The 20,100-nt window shown below is 39.5% G+C and overlaps 1 protein-coding gene across 24 annotated transcripts in view; it reads left to right on the forward strand.

Moving 5' to 3' along the window:
* Positions 1 to 20,100, forward strand: part of LOC121718036 (NACHT, LRR and PYD domains-containing protein 12-like) — a 135,617-nt gene that overhangs the window by 96,458 nt on the left and 19,059 nt on the right. For 12 of the 24 annotated variants that reach the window (XM_042102812.1, XM_042102813.1, XM_042102803.1 and 9 more), the window contains 5 exons: positions 5,880 to 6,050; positions 7,411 to 7,563; positions 7,707 to 7,877; positions 11,608 to 11,760; positions 13,086 to 13,256. The exons of 2 other annotated variants lie outside the window; for them this stretch is intronic. In XM_042102812.1, the coding sequence (XP_041958746.1) occupies positions 5,880 to 6,050; positions 7,411 to 7,563; positions 7,707 to 7,877; positions 11,608 to 11,760; positions 13,086 to 13,256 (819 nt within the window). The remainder of the gene's footprint in view (positions 1 to 5,879; positions 6,051 to 7,410; positions 7,564 to 7,706; positions 7,878 to 11,607; positions 11,761 to 13,085; positions 13,257 to 20,100) is intronic. 10 more of the 24 variants (XM_042102809.1, XM_042102802.1, XM_042102814.1 and 7 more) reach the window with 6 other exon arrangements.

Raw genomic sequence — 20,100 nt, forward strand, 5'->3', positions numbered from 1 at the left:
GTGCATGTGTGTGTGTATGTGTTTGTGAGAATAAGTATATATATTCTTTTGATCCCGTGAGGCAGTGCCGGCCCGAGCCTTTTGGGGGCCCTAAGCAGAATTTGATTTGGGGGCCCCCTCCCACAACGCGGAGTCACCTGTGCTTGGCGATAATTGACAACTTGACACTATAATGTCATATTATAAATTAATACAGTGAGGTTATGTATTAATACAGTGACTGATTATGAACTACTGTCCCCCTGGACACAGATGCATAAGGACTCGGTAGGCTCATTCAGTAATCCATCCTTGCTCACATGCCAAAAATGTTTTGGGGCTCCGCTCTAGACTTCTGGCCCCATGTGCTTGGTAAACCAATGTACTGTATTAGTTGTTATTTACACCAACCCTGTCACCTTTTAATCTTAGAGGGTACTAAAATCACAGATTTATTTGAAACATTCATATTCAAAGTGAAGCACTAAGGGTGGTTTACTGAAGTTGAATTGACAAATAACAAAATACAACAGCATTTGTATTTTTTGTAAACAAGTACATCCGTTTAATGACTTGTTTTTCAACAGATTTGCAGAACAAATCCGCAAATGTGCATTAAATGAGCAATCTTCAACTACAAAATAAAACCAAAATAGACAAACATTAATAATCAAAAATAAAATGTCCCAAAAAATAGATACTTATTCCTACTTCGTTCCTGGCTTTCAGGTATCTGCAACTCTGCAGTGGACGAACCTGCAATGATTAAATAAATACATAAATAAATAAAACAAAAACTATGTTAAATGTGTCATGTCATATTAACAGGCTATGTAACCATTTGCCATCAAGAAAACCTCACCTTCTGTGTCATCAGCCATGGAGGCAGACACTTGATGAGGTAGAGTTAGGTAGCCTAGTGGATGTGCTCCAAAGTACTTCAACAGTGTCTCTGAAAATATTGCATAACTGCATATTTGATCGAGCAGAATGAGTTTATTTTGCTATCACTACTTACACTCATCAACAAGCAATTCCACATGTAACAATTCATATTCTATTGGCAAATGAGGCATAATCAAAAGTAACGCTTAACATGGTGATCTACTGCAGCCTAAATATTAGGGTAGCACCGCTACATCACTTGCCACTCACTTGCCACATAATCAAATGTAAGTTTATTTCCATCACAGAAGTCTCCCCACCCAACATGGTATATTTTCTCAAACACTACCATCTCTCTCCAAAGATCTTAGAGCAGAGCGCACGTACTGTTCCATCTTTGCCTATGAAGCTGGAACGTTACCGATGCCCAGAGTCGCGCTAGTCAGTGGGTTGGGACTGGGAGCCTGGGCTTAGCCTGCTGTTGCTATCAGACTTACCACTATGTCACATATTATAGAACAGTTATAAACTATCAACACTTTCAGGTGCGAAATCAGAAACAATCCCTCTGTGGTAAATTTGCCTTCAGCTACGTTTTCATGTAGCTACTGTAGTGCTAATGTCCACTTCAGTCAGTCAGCCAGCTAACTTTAATTTACAACATAAGCCCACCTATGGCTAGGGTACATGCTTGATTGAACATCCAAAACAATCCCAATATCCTTGACATCTGAAATACACCTAGATAAATATATATTAATGGGAGACATTTCTCTGTTGATGGCGGGGATTTAGCTCTGGTGATGGCTTATATTAGATCAAAACATACTGTAAATAAAACATACTGTAAATAAACATACCTGTATCTTGCTCGTTTTTCTCCTCCTCTGTCATTTTCTTCTTTCTGTTTTCGGCACCAGAGGGATACGTCCTTTTTTGTGACTTTTCTTAAAATTACCGTCTCTTCTGATTTTTGAACTTGATGCAGTCTGCACGAATTGTCTATGCACCCGAGGTGTCTAGTTTATGCGCGTGACTCAAAGGCTGGCAGACACAATAGAGGTAGGCAGGCATATTGATCATGAAATCAGAATTTTCTTGTTTTGAATTATTAATTGTTTCATTTATTCATTCATTGATGTCACTTGTTTACGTTATTTATTATGTAAAAAAAAAGAAAGAAACTCGATTGGGGGCCCCCTGGTGGCCCCAAGCAGCCGCTTAGTTCGCTTATGCCTCGGGCCGGCCCTGCCGTGAGGGAAATTTGGTCTCTGGCTCTCTTATCCCAATCCGTGAATTAGTGAAACACACTCAGCACACAGTGAGGTGAAGCACACACTAATACTGACGCAGTGAGGGGAGCAGTGAGGGGTTAGGTGCCTTGCTCAAGGGTACTTCAGCCGTTCCTACTGGTTGGGGTTTGAACCGGCAACCCTCCGGTTACAAGTCCGAAGCGCTAACCAGTAGGCCACGGCTGCCCTGAGAGAGAGAGAGTGTGTGAGAAAGTCCTGCCTTGTATCTCTTCCCCTACCAGTAACTCTTCCCTCAACACCACCATCTACAGGCGATTGGTGGAAGAAAATTAGACTCAAAGGTTTTGTACGTGTGTATCACGTTTTGAAACTGTAGAAATTATTTGTAAATGTAAAAATCTTCTTTACAAGTAATTTTTGCGACTTTTTGCGATCTTTCGAGACTGTTCTCAAGTACCCAAGGTGGGAAAGTGTGAGCAAGATGTTTGTGAACTAATGTTCCCACTTTCGGACCCTAACCTAATATTGGAACCAACATTTGTATGTATTTTAAACATTGAGCACACCTGTGCTATGTGTAATATATTTTATGTTTGTCTGTATATTGTGTGTGTCTTTTATATTAGGACCTCGAGTCAGTCAATAAAGATAATACATAATAAATATACTCTTTTGCCTCTCTTGCAGACTTACGGACTGTAAGCTTACAGAGAAGTCCTGGAAGATTGTGGTCTTAGCTCTTCAGTCTGCAAATTCCCTATTAAGTGAGCTGGACTTGAGTCAGAATGACTTGCTAAAGTCAGGAGAAAAGCTGTTCTCTGCTCTTCAGAGTCCAAACTGCAAATTGGAGACTCTAAGGTCAGTAACATTGTTGACTGTGTTGACAGACACAAACTGTTAAAAGTACACTGTGTAAACATTACTGCTTTAGGGTGTTTTTAGTCCATTTAAAAGAGCCAAACTTCTCTAAAAGTGGACCAAAGCAAAAAGGACATTTTGTATTCATATTGCGAGTTCATTTCAAACAGGACTCGTACCTCTTTCTGGTGCACTTCAACTCTGATGGGGCCTCAGATTTCTTCCTGTTTACACTATCTGGAGGTCTCAGACCTTACTTTTGATTATGGGGTATGTCGTTGCCCTGAGTTAGTTAATTATTCAAACCTGATAATGAATGAAATCAGATATATGATCATGAAAATCTCATATTCAAAATATAACAGAAGCATTTTTCCATTTTTCCAACTCCTTGAAGTTAGGGTGATTGTAAGGGCCCAGCATGGACAGGAGGCCCTTCATAAACTATCATCAAGTAGGCTAAATAATGTAGTCACAATTATAACTTTGTGTTTGTTTAAGTTATAAAACATGTTATAAACTAAACAAATCCATGGTTCTACAATGCCATTGTTGGCAAAATGTGCACAATAGATAGCCTATATATTTCACTGTTCTCTATGGTTCAGCCTATGGTGTAAAATATATTCTCTTCAATACAGTACATTAGTTGATTAAAATAACCTTTGTAGGTTTTGTTTAGGCCCAATGGGCTGTATTGTAAGTAAGGGATAACCAGGCCACCAGGGTGTCCTGTTTTACCAGTGGTGGAGGAAGTACTGAAACTCAGTACTTAAGTAAAAGTACAAATACACAGAGAAATATTTACTTTAGTAAAAGTAAAAGTACCACAATGACAACCCTACTTAAGTAAAAGTAAAAAGTACCTGCTTTTAAATGTACTTTAAGTATTAAAAGTAAAAGTATTTGCATAATGATTTATATACTATATTCTAAAACGAAAAATCAGTATGGGCTGTGGCATTTTAATTAAGCTAGTTTTAGGTTATACTCGACTAGATAGTTTTAAGCTAATGCAATTGTGCTTACCATCTGTGGCCCAGTTTACATTCTGACCTACAATTCTGGAGACTGTAATTCTGATTATCTAACTAGGGTGATCTGCTGAGTAATATCAGTCAGCAAAACACGAGAGCCTGAAGTTTAACGGGGTAGACAAGGGAAACGTCGGGTGGATCGTAATGCCAATTATGCTGATTGAACAGAAAAGTTGCTGAGAAAGGTGTCTTTATGATTAGGTTCAGACGCATAGACATTGAATGAGCGCTCACATTACTACCCCCCAATTGTAGGCTATGCATCTTTATTTGATCACACACAATTAAGGAATATTTCCTAATCTGGAAAATGTTACGTTTTTTTCCGGCCACCGGTTCATTAAACCCAAATACTAGGCCTAGGGAGGAAAGCAACAAAAACTTGAGAGATGCAAGTGGGCAAATCAACTTGATATTAGCCTATTATTATGTGTTACCATAGCATCACTTAAACTAGCAGCCATTTGTGTGTGAGGAGACACACAGTCACAGGCTAAGGGAGGGGGCGCTAGAAGCATGCCTTGCACACACGCATGTTACTTCAAAAGAACATTGTCATTCTCAAAAGTATCGATACTAATAAAATTAGGTATTGTGACATTTTTAATTTCAGGGTATTGCAATACTTTTGTAGTATCGGTGCACAGTGCAACACTACTAATGATTACATGTATGTGCCATTCTCAATATTTTTTACAGTGTATAATACTCAAGTTCCTTACTTCAATATAGTATCCCTTATCACTTCTGTGATGAAGGTGAATATTTTCGGTGTTGTTTTTCCTGTACACAGGATTACAGAAGAACTATCAGCCAGATGTAAAGTAGAAGTAAATTTGAGGAAAGGGGTATGAGCCAATTACATTTTTGAGCAGATCTGACTAATGGGCTGACTGAACAGGTTTACTTTCACTTTCACAGTTGCAGAATATTGCAGACCTTGCTAGAGGCCTGTGGTGTCTGAGTGCACTTATAGCTATCCTGTATGTACACTGTGTATTTAAACAAAGACCAGATTGTGACCAAACCAGCCTTGGTTTTGGTAGTTCCTCAGAAATAATGTCCATAAAAGTCATAAATATAACTTAGTTGCTATTCTTCAGAAGTAGATTATAAAAAGAAGATTATAAAAATCATAGATTTTTCCACCTCAAGTGTTATCGATTATGTCAATTGAACCGTAACCTGTTGACTGCGCCTTCGAGCCCCTGCTTCGAGCCCCTGCCCCTGAAGTATAATAGATGCAGATCATAAAAATGGTGATGCTACATCGCAAATAATAGATGCAGATCATGTTGAGCAAGGTCATGCTAAGGTCGTTGATTTCTACATTGTCAGTGGCCAAACAGCATGGATGAAAAGATATTCATTAATTAAGAACCCATAGGTTACAGCTAAGCAAGTAGCCCATGTTTACAAGTGTCTGTATCAGGGCTCTCTATGTGTACATAATGCAGATTAGGTAAACTGCACCACAGGTTTCAAAGCGAACTGTCTGAGGTGGTCATAGTTCGGTTCACTTTAGAGGAGTTTTAGCGTGTTCATACTGTATATACATACATCTAAGTCATAGATCTGTGTTTGTTTTGATGACTGAAAGGGGACAAGTGTTTGTCTTGATTGACATCCCAAATATTGACCTGTAATCAATAAAGGGAATCAATATTAGAGTCAACACAAGCAGAATCAGCAATGGCATTTGAACTGATGAAATCTTACCTAGTCCATTCCTAATTTGGGACTCATTCTCTTCTCTTATCCCTAACATACTGTATATGGGGCAGTTATATTTATTTACCTCTCTTATCCCACTTGCAGATTTAAACATGACACATTACATTTTTATACTCTTTTTCCTCTCTTGCAGACTTGCTGGCTGTAAGCTAACAGAGAATTCTTGTGAGATTGTGGCTTCAGTTCTGCAGTCTGCAAACACCCACTTAAGAGAGCTGGACCTAAGTCAGAATGACCTGCAGAAGTCAGGAGAAAAGCTTCTTTCTGCTCTACAGAGTCCAAACTGCAAACTGGAGACTCTGAGGTCAGTAATATTCTGAAAGCACAGAGGCCTTACCTATTATTAGATAATTAGATATATTAGATACATTTGTTTTTAATCATCAACGAACACCACTAATCACTCAGTGAGTTGCACAGTTTTGAAAACGAACATTAAGGGTTGTTTTAAGGACATGTTTGGCATGCCCGTAGCCAGCCAGTTTGAATCAGTCAAAGGCGATTCTAAACGAGTCAAAAAGTCCGAGACAGGACCCATCGTCAAAATTTCTGTGTCCACCACTCTAGTTCATCCAAAACCAAACAACAAACAAGAAAAGGGACTCAAAGTGGCCAGCTCTGCTCCACTATGGCTAGTGCTGTGCCTATGGCTATGCCCTCACAGTTTAGAAAATGTCAGTAGTGGAGACTACTGTTGCTTTTATGATTTCCTTTTAAAAGTTTCCTATAACAATGACAAGCCAGCTGGAACCTGCCGCTCTCTCTCCCTCTCGTGAACGCTCAGACGCATTCCCAATTAAATGGAGTAGCATAACGTTCAAGTTAGATATGCTGCAATGTAACATGATGTTTTGACATTGACATTGTAAATGTTCTCTAAGAAAAGTGAAAAGCTGTTTGCAGTAAAGCTAACCAACGTCGTCTCTATCGCAGGAAAAAAAAAAAGAAAAAAAAGCAGCCTAATTAAATGCTCGGCAGGCCAGATTAAAGTGCTTGGCAGGCCGGATCCGGCCTGTGGGCTGCAGTTTGCCCACCCCTGATCTATCTATTGGTTAGCAAGGGTATTTTTTGCATGGTAGCCTTAGGTGCTCAAATGTGGTTCGCTCCCCGTTTGGTTTGTACGTTATTGATTCAGATAATATCTGTTTATATGGTCAGCTTCTTACTTTATCATTAATCTTTATCAAGTTGTCGCATCCAAAATGCACTCTCCTCTTAGATTTCTTACACCAGACTTCTTACACCGGACTTCTCCTTAAGACTTCTCTCTCACACAGGACATCTCCTTAAGACCTATCTCCAACATGAAATAAGCCAGCCTTAGATAGGCCAACCAATTACCCAATCAAGACCTGGGTTAAAACATTTTAGAGAGGTGACGGTCTGTACCAATATCCCTCTACTGTACTGTTAAAAGCTTTCCTATTACAAAAAACATACATACACAAGACAAACACATACACATCAATACAACTGAAACTGAGTGTATGGTGGGTGTATGTTTGTACTGACTTTTAACAGTGTAAAACAACACAGTTAGGGGAAAAGGATAGGTCTCCTTTTCACACAGACAATTACAACATTACTGATTTAAACTTCAATTGATATCTCCTCTCTGATTTCAGTATTGATGATTCTCTGTTACATGGTTTATTTTCTTACAGACTTGTTGGATGTAAACTGAGGGGAAGATTTCTGGCCTTGGCTCACCAAAGGGCAAACCCCCACTTAAGAGAGCTGGACATGAGTGGCAGTGAGCTTGAGGACTGTGGAGGAGAACTACTCCATCAACCAATGAATCATCACTGTAAAGTCAGGTCTGTATTCTGCACAGTGCACAGAGGCTGGTATTTCTGTTTAATGTAATTAACAGCTAACACCTTTATTTGTCATTGCATATATGGGAATGTAAGGGGTATAGAGGACATGTTGCTCATAATGTTTTCCTCTTTTGCTGCAGACTTATCAGCTGTAGACTCAAATACAGCTCCTCTGAGGTTGTGGTCTCAGTTCTGCAGTCATATATTTCTCAACTGAGAGAGTTGGACATGAGTGGTTGTGATCTGCAAACTTCAGAAGAGAAGCTGCTCTCTGGTCTTAGAAACCCAAACTGCCACCTGGAGAAACTGAGGTCAGTAATACTGTGAAAGACACAGAGGCCTTATCTACACATTCACATGTTGAACATAGAAGATTGTCACCGTTAGTATGACCGCCGCGCAGCGAAGCGGCGGTCATATAGGTTTAGTCATTTTTTTTTCCGCATGGCCAATTTTCCGTCAAGGATTCCCGGGACACTGAAAGACCGGGGTACACGAAACTTGGTGGGCATGTAGCCCCACAAGGATGGCATGGAACCATTCTTTTTCGTTTTGATCTGTAGCCCCCTGCTGGACTGGACCCCCCAAAAGGAGGGTAGGGCGGACACAGTTTTCTGTGAATATCTCGAAAACCGTAGGACCTAGGATGACCACCTTTTTTTGTATGCTGGTCTTAAGGGGCCATGTCAACCCATCCCATTACCACTCATTTCATGTATAGCGCCACCTAGTTAAAAATTAAAAAGCAAAAAATTAGGTGTTGTAATCACAATATCTCTGGCTGACATAGTCAAAACTGCACGAAATTGAATGTGTAGGATCATTATGACACCCTCTGAATGCATGCTAAGTTTCGTGAACTTTCGTTCACAAATACAATAAATTAATTTATGTGTACATTTAGTGACCGTACACCAACAGAGTTTTCTGTGAATATCTTGAGAACCGTAGGGCCTAGGATGACCAATTTTTGCGTATGTTTGCCTCCAGGGGTCATGTTAACCCATTCCATATGCACACATGTGCATAAACAGATATTCACACACACAGATGCAGGGGCGTCAGACTGGGGGTAAAACCACTACTGATTATAGGGGCCTAAGGGGAGAGAGCGCCCTTGACAAGTCTGGAATATATTTTATCTTACTTGGATATTTTCATTTCCTAATTAAATTTCATAATGCATGTTAGATTAAATGTACAGTTAGTGTATTGGCTGAATAACTTGGTTGATTGACTGACTACATTTTGTATACAAAAAAGACTATCTACTGTAAGGTGTCAGCCACCCCTTCTTATTGCGCCAAATGGTTTAGTCCATCTGCACACATTTTGTTTATGTTGAGCATCTCCTGGAGCACAAACTTCTGTTGTAGAAATCTTTCTCAAAGAAGGCCAATCAGGCTACCAAAAAAGAAAGACAGGAGAAGGAGAGAAAACAAAATGAGGGGAAACAATTGGTAACTGACTTCTTTTCAAAGAAAAGTGAGCACAAACTAGAAAAAACTAAACTAAATCCATGGTGGTAAACGGCATATCTCCACAACCATTAGTGCTAAAACAAACAGAGACATTGAAAGAGCAGAACATGAGGGCCCATCAGCCTGTGTAGGGGCCCAGGATCTTCTGCTACGCCCCTGCACACATGCATTCACAGTAATCATACGTATGACACATACACACAGAAGACATATGTACGCATGCATGCACATGCACACACACTGGTCCACCCACAAGCACATGCACACGCACACACACCACACACACACACACACAAACATAAACACGTACACGCACACATGCACACAATTCAAGAATTTCTCAGAATTATGAACAGGCAAGATGGGGGTGGGGTTGTATAAAATGTATTTTACATGTGAAATCTATGAACTAATCATGTTTTGGTACTTGATGTCTAGCAGATACCAGTGAGAATTGAGTATGCATTATGCATTTCAGTGAGACGGTTAGAATATATGCCTTTCACCTTTTTGTTTTTAGTCAGCAGCCAGACCAGCAGACACCCTGACTGCTAAATTACTGAAGCTAAGCAGGTTTAGTTAGTACTTGGATAAGAAACCTCCTTGGAAGAGTAGGTTCCTGCTGGAAGTGGTGTTGGTGGCTGACCAGTAGGTGGCACTCTTCCCTGTGGCCAAAAGCCACCAAACAAATATCAATCCCAATGTCCTATTGCAGTGACAGGGACAGTGTACTGCAGGACATGGACAGATTATGAACTTTCGGGCCACTGGGCCCAGATGTATTAAGCCCCCCCCCACACTAATTGTCGCATATGTGTGTGTGACAAATTTTTAATTTGTTTGATGTGATTTCCTGTATTCTGGTGCATTTTGAGGATGGTCAATACTTTAATTCAATCAGATTCTTAGCCTACATCCTGATGTGTTGATATTGAGGCAGTGATTCCATGCAATGGCTTGGGCTTCAGGGCCCCCTGACCCCTTGGTAGGCCCGTGAAGTAATCCACCCCTGAAGCTGGAGATGTTTTCCTTTGCATGAATGTTAAATTGAGGTCCTGACTCACCATGGTTGTTAAAGATCCCATGGCACTTATCGCAAAGGGTAAGTGGTTCCCTGATTTGCTTTGTTTATGTACACACACACACACACACACACACACACACACACACACACACACACACACACACACACACACACATGCACCCACAAATATAAACACACCTACCCTAAATTAAAACCCCACACAAAACACATGTACACAAAAACAACCACACACTCAACTAAAACTCTGCACACACGCAATTACAAACACACAAAAAAGGAACAAAGTAGGAAAGGAGCACAATTTGACAAGCGTGACTTATTTTTGTGGAAAAAATGTGCTGGGACTGGGCGGCAGTCATATTTTGTGCTATACATCTAGTTTGCTTCTAGAATCAAGACGTGAATTTGAGAAACTTTGGCTTTTATTCTTGTGCCCTTATTGATGTGAGAGAGTTGGTCAAAAGACCTGTCAGTATAAACTCCTTCCTGATGTGTCCCAGATCTAGATCTCAGTTAACTGTAGAGTGTATTAACCAGACAATAACAAAAACCTGTGTTTCACTCTTACAGTTTTTCTCGATTGCTTTTACCTGCTTAAGTAAACTGGAATCCACTTGGTCTTCATGACTACTTTCTTTGCACAGCAGAAGTCATCTCTTGCGAATGTGTTCACACATTTTCATTGGGTTTACACATTTCTCACACCCTTTTGCAAAACAGTTAACACTAGTGTCATTCAAAAGCCCCAAACTCTATTGGTTTTCCCGTGCTAAACAAAAGGAAAACACATTTTCACAGGTGGTATAGATTCCATGCATAAGTCTGAATCTCTGATACACCTGTGTGAAACTCCTTTGCACAATTCTTCAATCAGCAATCATTCATTATACATAAGAAATGTCTGTTCTGTGTTGCTATTTGCAAGTATGGATCTAATGCACATTTAGACAAAGTGCTGTATTGCCTATTTGGTGGAGAAAACAGTACAAAAGGTGTTTACTGTAGGTCTATTTCGATGAAAAATGACACGTTGTAGTTCAATGAAATTTACTGTATCTTGCTAGGTGTTTACTGTATGTCTTACATGTCAATGACAGTTACATCTTGGGAGGAATGAATAAATTATGTTTTTTTCAGTACGTTTTGATACCAGAAACATTAGAAAGTAATGGAACAGACATAGCAAAAATGCTCATTTTGAGAACTAGATTTTGCATTTTGTTGTCCAGTGTGTAATGATTGATTGAAGAGTGTTTTTGAATTGGCAACAAATTGTAGTGTTTGAAGGCAAGATTTGCTTTTGCTGCATGTTTTAAGTGTTTTGAGAGAGTAACAGCCTTTTGCAAGAAAAATGTGTAATTTTGTCCAGAGTGCTTTTGTTCAGACACGGGTGTTAACTGTTTTGAGAATGTGATGTCAGAGTTGACACAGGTATCAAAACGATCGAGAAAAACTGTAATTAGTCTCTGATTTCCGTATTGATGATTCTCTGTTATATGGTTGATGTTATTACAGACTTGTTGGCTGTAAACTGAGAGGAATATTTTTGGCCTTGACTCTTCAGTGGGCAAACTCACACCTAAGAGAGCTGGACATGAGTGACAGTGAGCTTCTGGACTGTGGAGGAGAACTGCCCCATCAATCAGCAAATCAAGACTCTGAAGTGAGGTCTGTATTTTATACAGCAAAAACTGTCCATACATTTCTGTATTTTTGCACAGTGCATAGTTGCTGGTGCTTTCTGTTTTATTTCATAAACAGCTAACACCTTTATTTGTCATTTCATATCCTCCTGAGACCCTGCATCCTCTTATGAGGACATCAAATTTAGGCTTTGCAGGACTTTCTACTTCAATATTCTGAATACATTTCTGTTTCATGACAGTTATTTGTATCAGTTAGTGGTAATGAAAACATATAATACTGTATTGGGGGAAAAAAAACAAGATGGGTTGAGTCGGTCGATATCAACCTACATGTTTTATCAGCGGGGACATGACAACTGTTGTCATGGTAGAGTATAACATAGTATGATATGGCATGCATTTTTCACATTTATTTTTTATTGTAACACTTCAGTAAGCTTTTTACTTTCATGTCCTCATAAGAGAACATCGGGACTTAAATGTGTGCTTCTGGATTGCATCCACATAATAGACCTACAGTATGGTGCTAGTTCTAAATGTTTAGCAGTTTTCAATACACACATGCACACGCACACACACACACACACACACACACAAACACACACACACACACACACACACACACACACACATTTTGCATAGTTTTTGCAGTCACACAGTCTTGTCAACTAAATTGTTGAACAGGTTTTTTTTAATTACCAGTATATGTTCCAATGCGGAACACCGGAGGTATTGCAAAATATTTGTTTGTGTATATGAAGGAATGTGGACTCATTTTACTAAAGTTTGTGCTCATTTTCTTAAATTGTGATCACATTTTCCTAGATTGTGAGCTCAATTTATAAAATTGTACTTGTTTTACTAAACAGTGTGTTTATTTCACTAAATTGTAGGTAATTTGCTAAATTGTGCTTTTTTTTACTACATCTTGTTCTCATTTTAATGTTTATTAAATGAGTGCACAATTTAGTAAAATCAGCGAACAATTCACTAAAATGAGTCCACTTTTTTTGTAAAACGAGCACAATTTACTAAAACGAGCAGACTATGTAGTAAACAATCGCACAATACACAAAATTATGTGCACAATCTAGTGAAATGATCACAATTTAGTAAAATGAGTGTATGTTTTATCAATACATATAATATCTTGCAATGACACCCACCAAGAGATGTCACTGCAATAATGTTTTTTGTATATCAAGAGAATATGCGCTCGTTTTACTGAATTGTGCCCTCTTTCTAGTACATAGTGTGCTCATTTTACTAAAGAGTCCACTCTTTTTAGTAAATAGGTAAGTACAATTTAGGACATGTTGCTCATAGTGTTTTCCTCTTTTGCTGTAGACTTATCAGCTGTAGACTCAAATACAGCTCCTCTGAGGTTGTGGTCTCAGTTCTGCAGTCATATATTTCTAAACTGAGTGAGTTGGACATGAGTGGCTGTGATCTGCAAACATCAGAAGAGAAGCTGCTCTCTGGTCTTAGAATCCCAAACTGCCACCTGGAGAAACTGAGGTCAGTACACATTCACATATTCGGAAATCAAGACATGCAGTAGGATAGGGCCAGATGTAGAACACTTTTACGCCCACTTCAGGCGTATTTGTTTCGCAAAGTGCGCATAAAAAAATGGCGAGGTATGTACAAACAGGCCGCACTGAGGTAAAAGCGCAAACTGCCTGTCGCGGGAGCTGAAAATGGCTAATTGCACTTTTCCGTGTCATGCATATGCATTCATGGGAGGTCAAAGAGGAAAGTGGGAGTTTACCGTAAAGAGATGAGAGGGGAAGCGTAAAGAGCGCATAATTATGTATTCCGCGGTATTCACCCCTTGCAGGCACGTGACTTAAGTCACGTGACGGCTCCATGCTGGACGGCAAAAAGATAGGAGACGGACGGCAAATTACATTATGTCATAATGATTATGATGAACTGAACACCATTACTATAACATCTTTGTAGTTCAATGTATTGCTGTTTGGGGTCTGATAGTCAAAGAAAGATGCCAATGGTGTTGTTAGATGAAATGGGTCATGATTATGGGCGGACTGGCCATCTGGCATACCGGGCATTTTCCCGGTGGGCCGACGCACCTTTTGGGCCGATAGAATAGGCTATATAATTTAATCATTTTGGCCAACGATCGGCCCAAAGGAAGGACAATCAGTGGCCCATTGGTTACATTTCCATATTGACACTTGACTGATCCAATAACAGCTCACATCAGGCCCACCCCTCGCATTTTGGCCCAGAGCCAGGATTTTGTGAGCCATCAGAAGTTAATCGAAGTTGCCTACACGAAATTGCGGCGGATAGTGACAATAGTGCAAAAGTAACACCAATGAAAAATCAATAATACAATATTGCAAGTAGGCTAGCAAATGTCAGCAACATGTTGAAGTTCGTTGAGTTTGAACGAGGATGTAAGCAAGTATACAGAGGGACAGTGAGCAGGTGGTGGAGCCTTGCGGCTAGGCCTACATTATAAGAACTCAGTGGTGGAGCAGGCTATGTGTGACATGCCATGCTGATGATGATGATTATGATTACTTATTAATTGCGATAATGTAATAATGTGGTTATGATAACCTAAGGCCGTGCTGTGATTATAATAACAAACAGCGTAACTTAAATGTTCTAAATGAATGATTTGCAACCCCGGACAGCAAAAGAGTGTCAAATCGATGTTAATTGTTGGTCAGATTGATCAGTTTCCGTCAGACGCCCAAAATTAAACATCGATGGCATGAGTGGTGGTTGGTCTCTCAAAGTAGAGCGTCGAAAGGGTTCTATCTTGGAAGGGTTAATTATCATGGTAAAGATGGGCTAAAAGATTGTAGACTGACGGAAATGTAGGCTACAAAACATCAAGTCATATCATGCACAAGCCAACTAATATACGGTAACCTATACGATAGGCTACTGGAAGACATTAAAGATAATTAGTTAATGTAGCTATAATGTTCCAAAATGTACCAGCAATGTAGTATAGCCTACAGGAATTGAATATTTCCAGCAACACCCCTATTTATTTTGTGTTGTTTCAGTTGTCTTACAGTGATTAACGTCTACTACAATCTAGGTAATTTAGCTCTTTACACATAGGCAAATTCAGTAACTGTTTGGTGCTGCTGTTAGTTGAGCATTGTATAGTTTAAATGTAGCCTATTGAATAATTTGAAATGATACTTTGAATTCAAGCAGAAACTCTTCTTTAATAATTGCTTGTATAGCCTAGGCTACTTGAATATGGAGATCATGTACTCCATGGCTACCTCTGATCAGTGAGAGTGATAGCCAGTGAGGCCTATCACTTTCAGTGCTCCATGACAGTTGAAAATAATGCATATTTAAGGGTAATGCAAAGATTTTGTATTTAATTAGGTGTGCCCGACCGATTTGAGGGCCGCTTGGGCCAAATATACCAGGGCCGATTTTTGGTCCCAGTCCGCCCCTGGTCATGATCGCAAATGTAAAGTTATTAAAGCTGGTGGTAACAGCAAGGGGAGATAATGTTAGGTCGTAACGTTAGGCTACTGTAATTAACATTATGGTAAATGAACACCCATAAGTATTTCTGGACTAAAATATTGCAAAGCGATTTGGTTACTTTATTTGTCTTGCTTTTATCAGTTGTAACATAGTCAAAACGTTAAGAATGTCATATCAGAACATTAAATAATAACTTAGCTGCCACACTTAGAAGCTATAGCTATTCTAGATAACGTTTATCGTAGCTTAGGGTGACCAGACGTCCCCGGTTTCCGGGGACAGTCCCCGATTTCGGTGACCTGTCCCCGGCTGGAGTTGTCCCCGGAAAAGTCCCCGGTTTTCACTGTGACTGACAGACCCGAAATTGGAATAAAAGAAAGAAAGAAAACACTGACCAAACGTACAGTTGCGCACCCTTCACGCACAGGCTCAACCCAGTCAAAGCAAGCGCTCAGCTCAGACCTCCAAGATGTTCTAGAATGCCCATATTTCTGGTAGGCTATTTCGATTGGTGGAATAGCAGCGTGGTAGAATCTTTGAAATGAAACCACTTGTGCGGAGGAATTATTAAACTATTCATCACGAACGTGCCAGCTGCTCAAGTCCAGGTTAAACTAAAATTGCGGAGAACCCGTCACACAGATAGCATATCATACGCAGATATCACGTGAACGGCCGGAATCTAAGCTTTTTTGAATGATATTCGCGCCAAATTGCTGTGATAAATGGTTTGCGAGAAAATTAACAATGAATTTATGTGACAACTAGCATCGGTAGGGAAATTGCAACAAGTTTCTACATGGTCTACAACTTTGGGCCAAAATTATAATGTAGGCCTATACTCAACGATTTATGTCAGTACAAACATTTTTGTAAATTGTTTAGCCAGAGTAGGCCTATCCCACCATAATGGTTCTCATATTGCCAGATTCCAGACAATCCCCTAAAAATATGAATATAGCCTATATTTCTACTGGCATGCTTCCTAGTGACATTAAGACAAAAATATAAAGAAAAAAAAGCATGAGACGTGAGTTATTTTGTCTGAGACTGACAAGACATAGGCCCTATTAGGCTACATAAGACAAATATTATCACATCATACATTCTCAGATATGGGTAAAGCACAGAATGTCTTGAAAAAAAGAAGATGGGCATTACAATGACCAAGATAACTAGCTAGATTAACTGTCTGAACAGCACTGCCACTATGATATCATTTCATGGAGTGCTATGTAGCCAATACTATTTTGGACCATTTCTGAACAATGAAACTGTGAAGAAAATATGCTATGCATAACTTATTGCAATATTATAACTATTCCAACTGTGTGTGCATGGTTAAAATTCTGAAGTGCAAGTTTAGGCTACAGCACAAATATTTCCATCCATAGATAAGAATAATGAAGTCTAACCTCTGAATTTCTTTTCAATGTGTACCAGATTGATGCATTTAAACAATAAAATATACCAAATTTTCTCACGGGGGAGCATGTCCCCAAACCCCCCTAGGGGGGCTTGTGGAGATCTAGTCTAGTGATGCCCCTGGGACAGTGTCCCCGTTTTAAGTTTACAATGATTAAAACATTACACGTTTTACGCTTCTCAACTGAAAATGTCCCCGGATTTTGTCTCAGAAATCTGGTCACCTTATCGTAGCTCATAGTGCTAGGGTTAATGTAACTCGTCAGTTTGTACGTTGCCCAGCGAATAAACTTACTTCTTACATGTCTTAAGTTAAAGAATTGAAAGAAATAGGAAATAAAAAACCTTGAACGGTATTAACTGTTCACATTCAGATCTTGCCATAGACTTTGCCTAAGTGCTTGTAGTCTGCCGTCCTGTTCAGAGTCTATGGTTGCTATAGCAATCGCTGCTGTGCTTCATACACTGACGAGATAAGTATGCAATTGTGGTTGAAATACTCCCAAAACACAAAGAAAACAAAACAAAATATATCTATGCAAGAACATGGGATGTTGTTGTATTCCAAACAATAAGCCAGCAGTCGTGGAAGGCCATTACTACGGTTAAATAATCTCCTAGCTGTGCGATATGTCCCATTACAACCCATTGATTTGATCCATGTTCTTGCCGTCCACTAGGCTATTTTGCTGTGGCGCGAACAAAACGTGACGTCACATGCAAGGGGTGAATACTGCCTGTGAATGCGCATCTATTCTGCGCCTAAATATTCCGCCTTCTAAAAGCAGGTGTTAAACCAAATTGCGGTTAAATGCGTCAATAAGAGAACCTTTCAAAGACAACAGAATCGTTATTTACTGACACCAGTGTTTTTGTGACACCAGCGTCTTTGTAGCCTACTATATCAAAAGCAACCTTAACTTTCGTTGGCCTTTCGAATGTCTTACTTTCACGTCATCCACTTAAACTTTTCTACTTGCTAGATTTGACCAAGGGGGCAGGCGAACGTTCGGAGAGCGTAGACACTATGGCGGATCTGAGGCTAAATAGTAGACCAGTTCACCTAGCCATCCCCATTGAAGCCCATTTAATTTTGGCACCACTTTGACATCAAATAACGTTACAGCTGAAGCGTTTTAAGCCTTTATATGAACTTTTTCTATTTCCGGAGTAATACAACATTGTGTGATTGGCGTCATAACCTCGAAACTGACTTACAGACTGAATAACAAACTTTTTTCCGAAATCAATGCTAAAGTGACGTAATAAGCGTACAGCCAGAGCGGGTGAAAGCGTCGCACAGGAGCAAAATAACGGTATTCTCTGGATAAGAACGAAAGCATCGGAGCACAACATTTCAGCGAAGTTTTGATGGATTGACAGTAGCCTAGGCTATGAATGTGGCGAGTGCTGTTTATATTTAATCACATTTATCTACGAACAACTAGGACATTTAGAACAGCAATGTAGACATGGTGGTAACGAAGTAAGTGGCTACATACCCAATCTCTCGGTGCAGCTATCACAAGAGTTACACAAGTCAGACTACGTGCCTACGTTACATTTACGTCCCCTGAGCCTGTGCAGAAAGCCTCGTCGACCAACAGGAAACGGTTGAAATTTGCTTCACCCGCCTCGATTGACGTCTATGTGATGACTCTGTCCATATCTTTTACTGTCTATGGATTTGACCAATCTTCCATAGCCTGCCCTACAGTACGTGCACAAGTAGTTTGAGTAGAACTACTGATCTTCATTATCTCCCTGCTTGTTGACATCTTATCATGTATTATTTCATGATCGCTAAACGTTTGATTCTTTTTAATGTTGTCATCATTGCATCAATACAACTTCATTCAACTGCGCTTGTATGTAGGCTATGGCGTTCAGTTGTGGACATTCATAAATTGCAGTAGGCCTAGGGGGCGGAGAAAGGCGCAGATTAGTCTACCCGATGAAATTAAAGTTTGATAAATGCCACGTATGACTGTTCAGCTGCCACGTTAGCGTTCGGTATTCTGCGGTTTGTCCATGGTGGTATGTATATCTGGCCTGAGGTTTGTTAAATTGTATACTTTGTATTTCTGTTGTATTCATATTATTCAATATGACGTTTATACTATTTTTAACAAAAGATAGAACTGACAGCCTGTTAAATTGTCAAATGGTGTAACCACAAAAAATGACAAATATCTAATATTTCACACCTCCTAGAGTTCATGCAATTGCTCTCATGAAATTAAAATCATTATCCATATTAACTTTTTTGTACAATATTAGTCTTTTAGACAAAATACTGGTTACACCAATTGACATAAATCGGTTACACAAACTGACCATAAACGTCTACAGCAATAGGACAAGAAATAGGTAAACTGAATTGGATATTTTAATATATATTCATGTCATTCATCATATTCCATATAAAAAATAATTTCATAACATCAATGAACAAACAGGATTAACTTGTGTTATATTTGATTTCAGTTCAGTTCTCATACAATTTCAGTCTATACCCATTGTTTTCAAAGAGAGTGAGAGGTGAGGCCCTATTTTTGCAACACAAAAACCATCGCAAAGCGTATTATTACCCAGGCGCAAAGCTTTTTCTATCTTACACTTCACTTTTATTAAACAATGCGCCCAGGGGTTAGGTGTGGAAATTACCAACATAAGGTGTGGTCTGGCACATGATCTAGAAATCGCTATCTTACACCATCTAAAAAGCATTACGCCACTGACCAAGTAAAACCTGGTCTATAGCGAAAGGCGCATATGAAGACGCTGCTTACATCACAAGATGTAACCAGCAATTCCTCTGCAGGATAAATGTCCTTAGGTTTTTTATTCAGTCATTCGAACATTATTGGGGTAAGTGTTGCTTTTTTCAGGCTATGTTTTCGATGGTAACCCATTGTCAATAGTGAAAGTAATTAACTGTGTAGAACTGTTTTGTCCTTTGGTATGCAAAGTAACATCATAGTTCACAACACAACACTCAATTTTCATTGACATGTCATTGGCGAAATTGAACATTAGGCCTACCAGAGATTAGATTTGGTGATGGCCTTGGAGTCTGGCTGGCTCATATTCAGTGAGGTGAAGTTTCATGCAAGAATTGAGGCCGTCATCATTTAAGGGCAACTCCACGCAAAACTGTCATATATCCATAACGCCAACTAAATAGCCTACCATGGCATTGTGTTGGCGTTATGGAATTGCCCGTTCATTTCATGTTTTTTTAGAATCTTCGGATGGAAACTTTCCCATTTCAGTCCGCTTAGTTCGCGCTCGCAAGCTGTGGTCGCTGACGTTTCCTTTTTGACATTTTCCTTATCTAGCCTACAGCAAGCGCGCACATCAACAATAACAATTAAAGACAAGTGTTCTCGTTGACTGAAATGGAGGGCAATCAGTGATTTTGTTTGATATTGACATGGCA

Source organism: Alosa sapidissima, chromosome 9 (assembly GCF_018492685.1).
Source record: "Alosa sapidissima isolate fAloSap1 chromosome 9, fAloSap1.pri, whole genome shotgun sequence".
NCBI lineage: Eukaryota > Metazoa > Chordata > Actinopteri > Clupeiformes > Clupeidae > Alosa > Alosa sapidissima.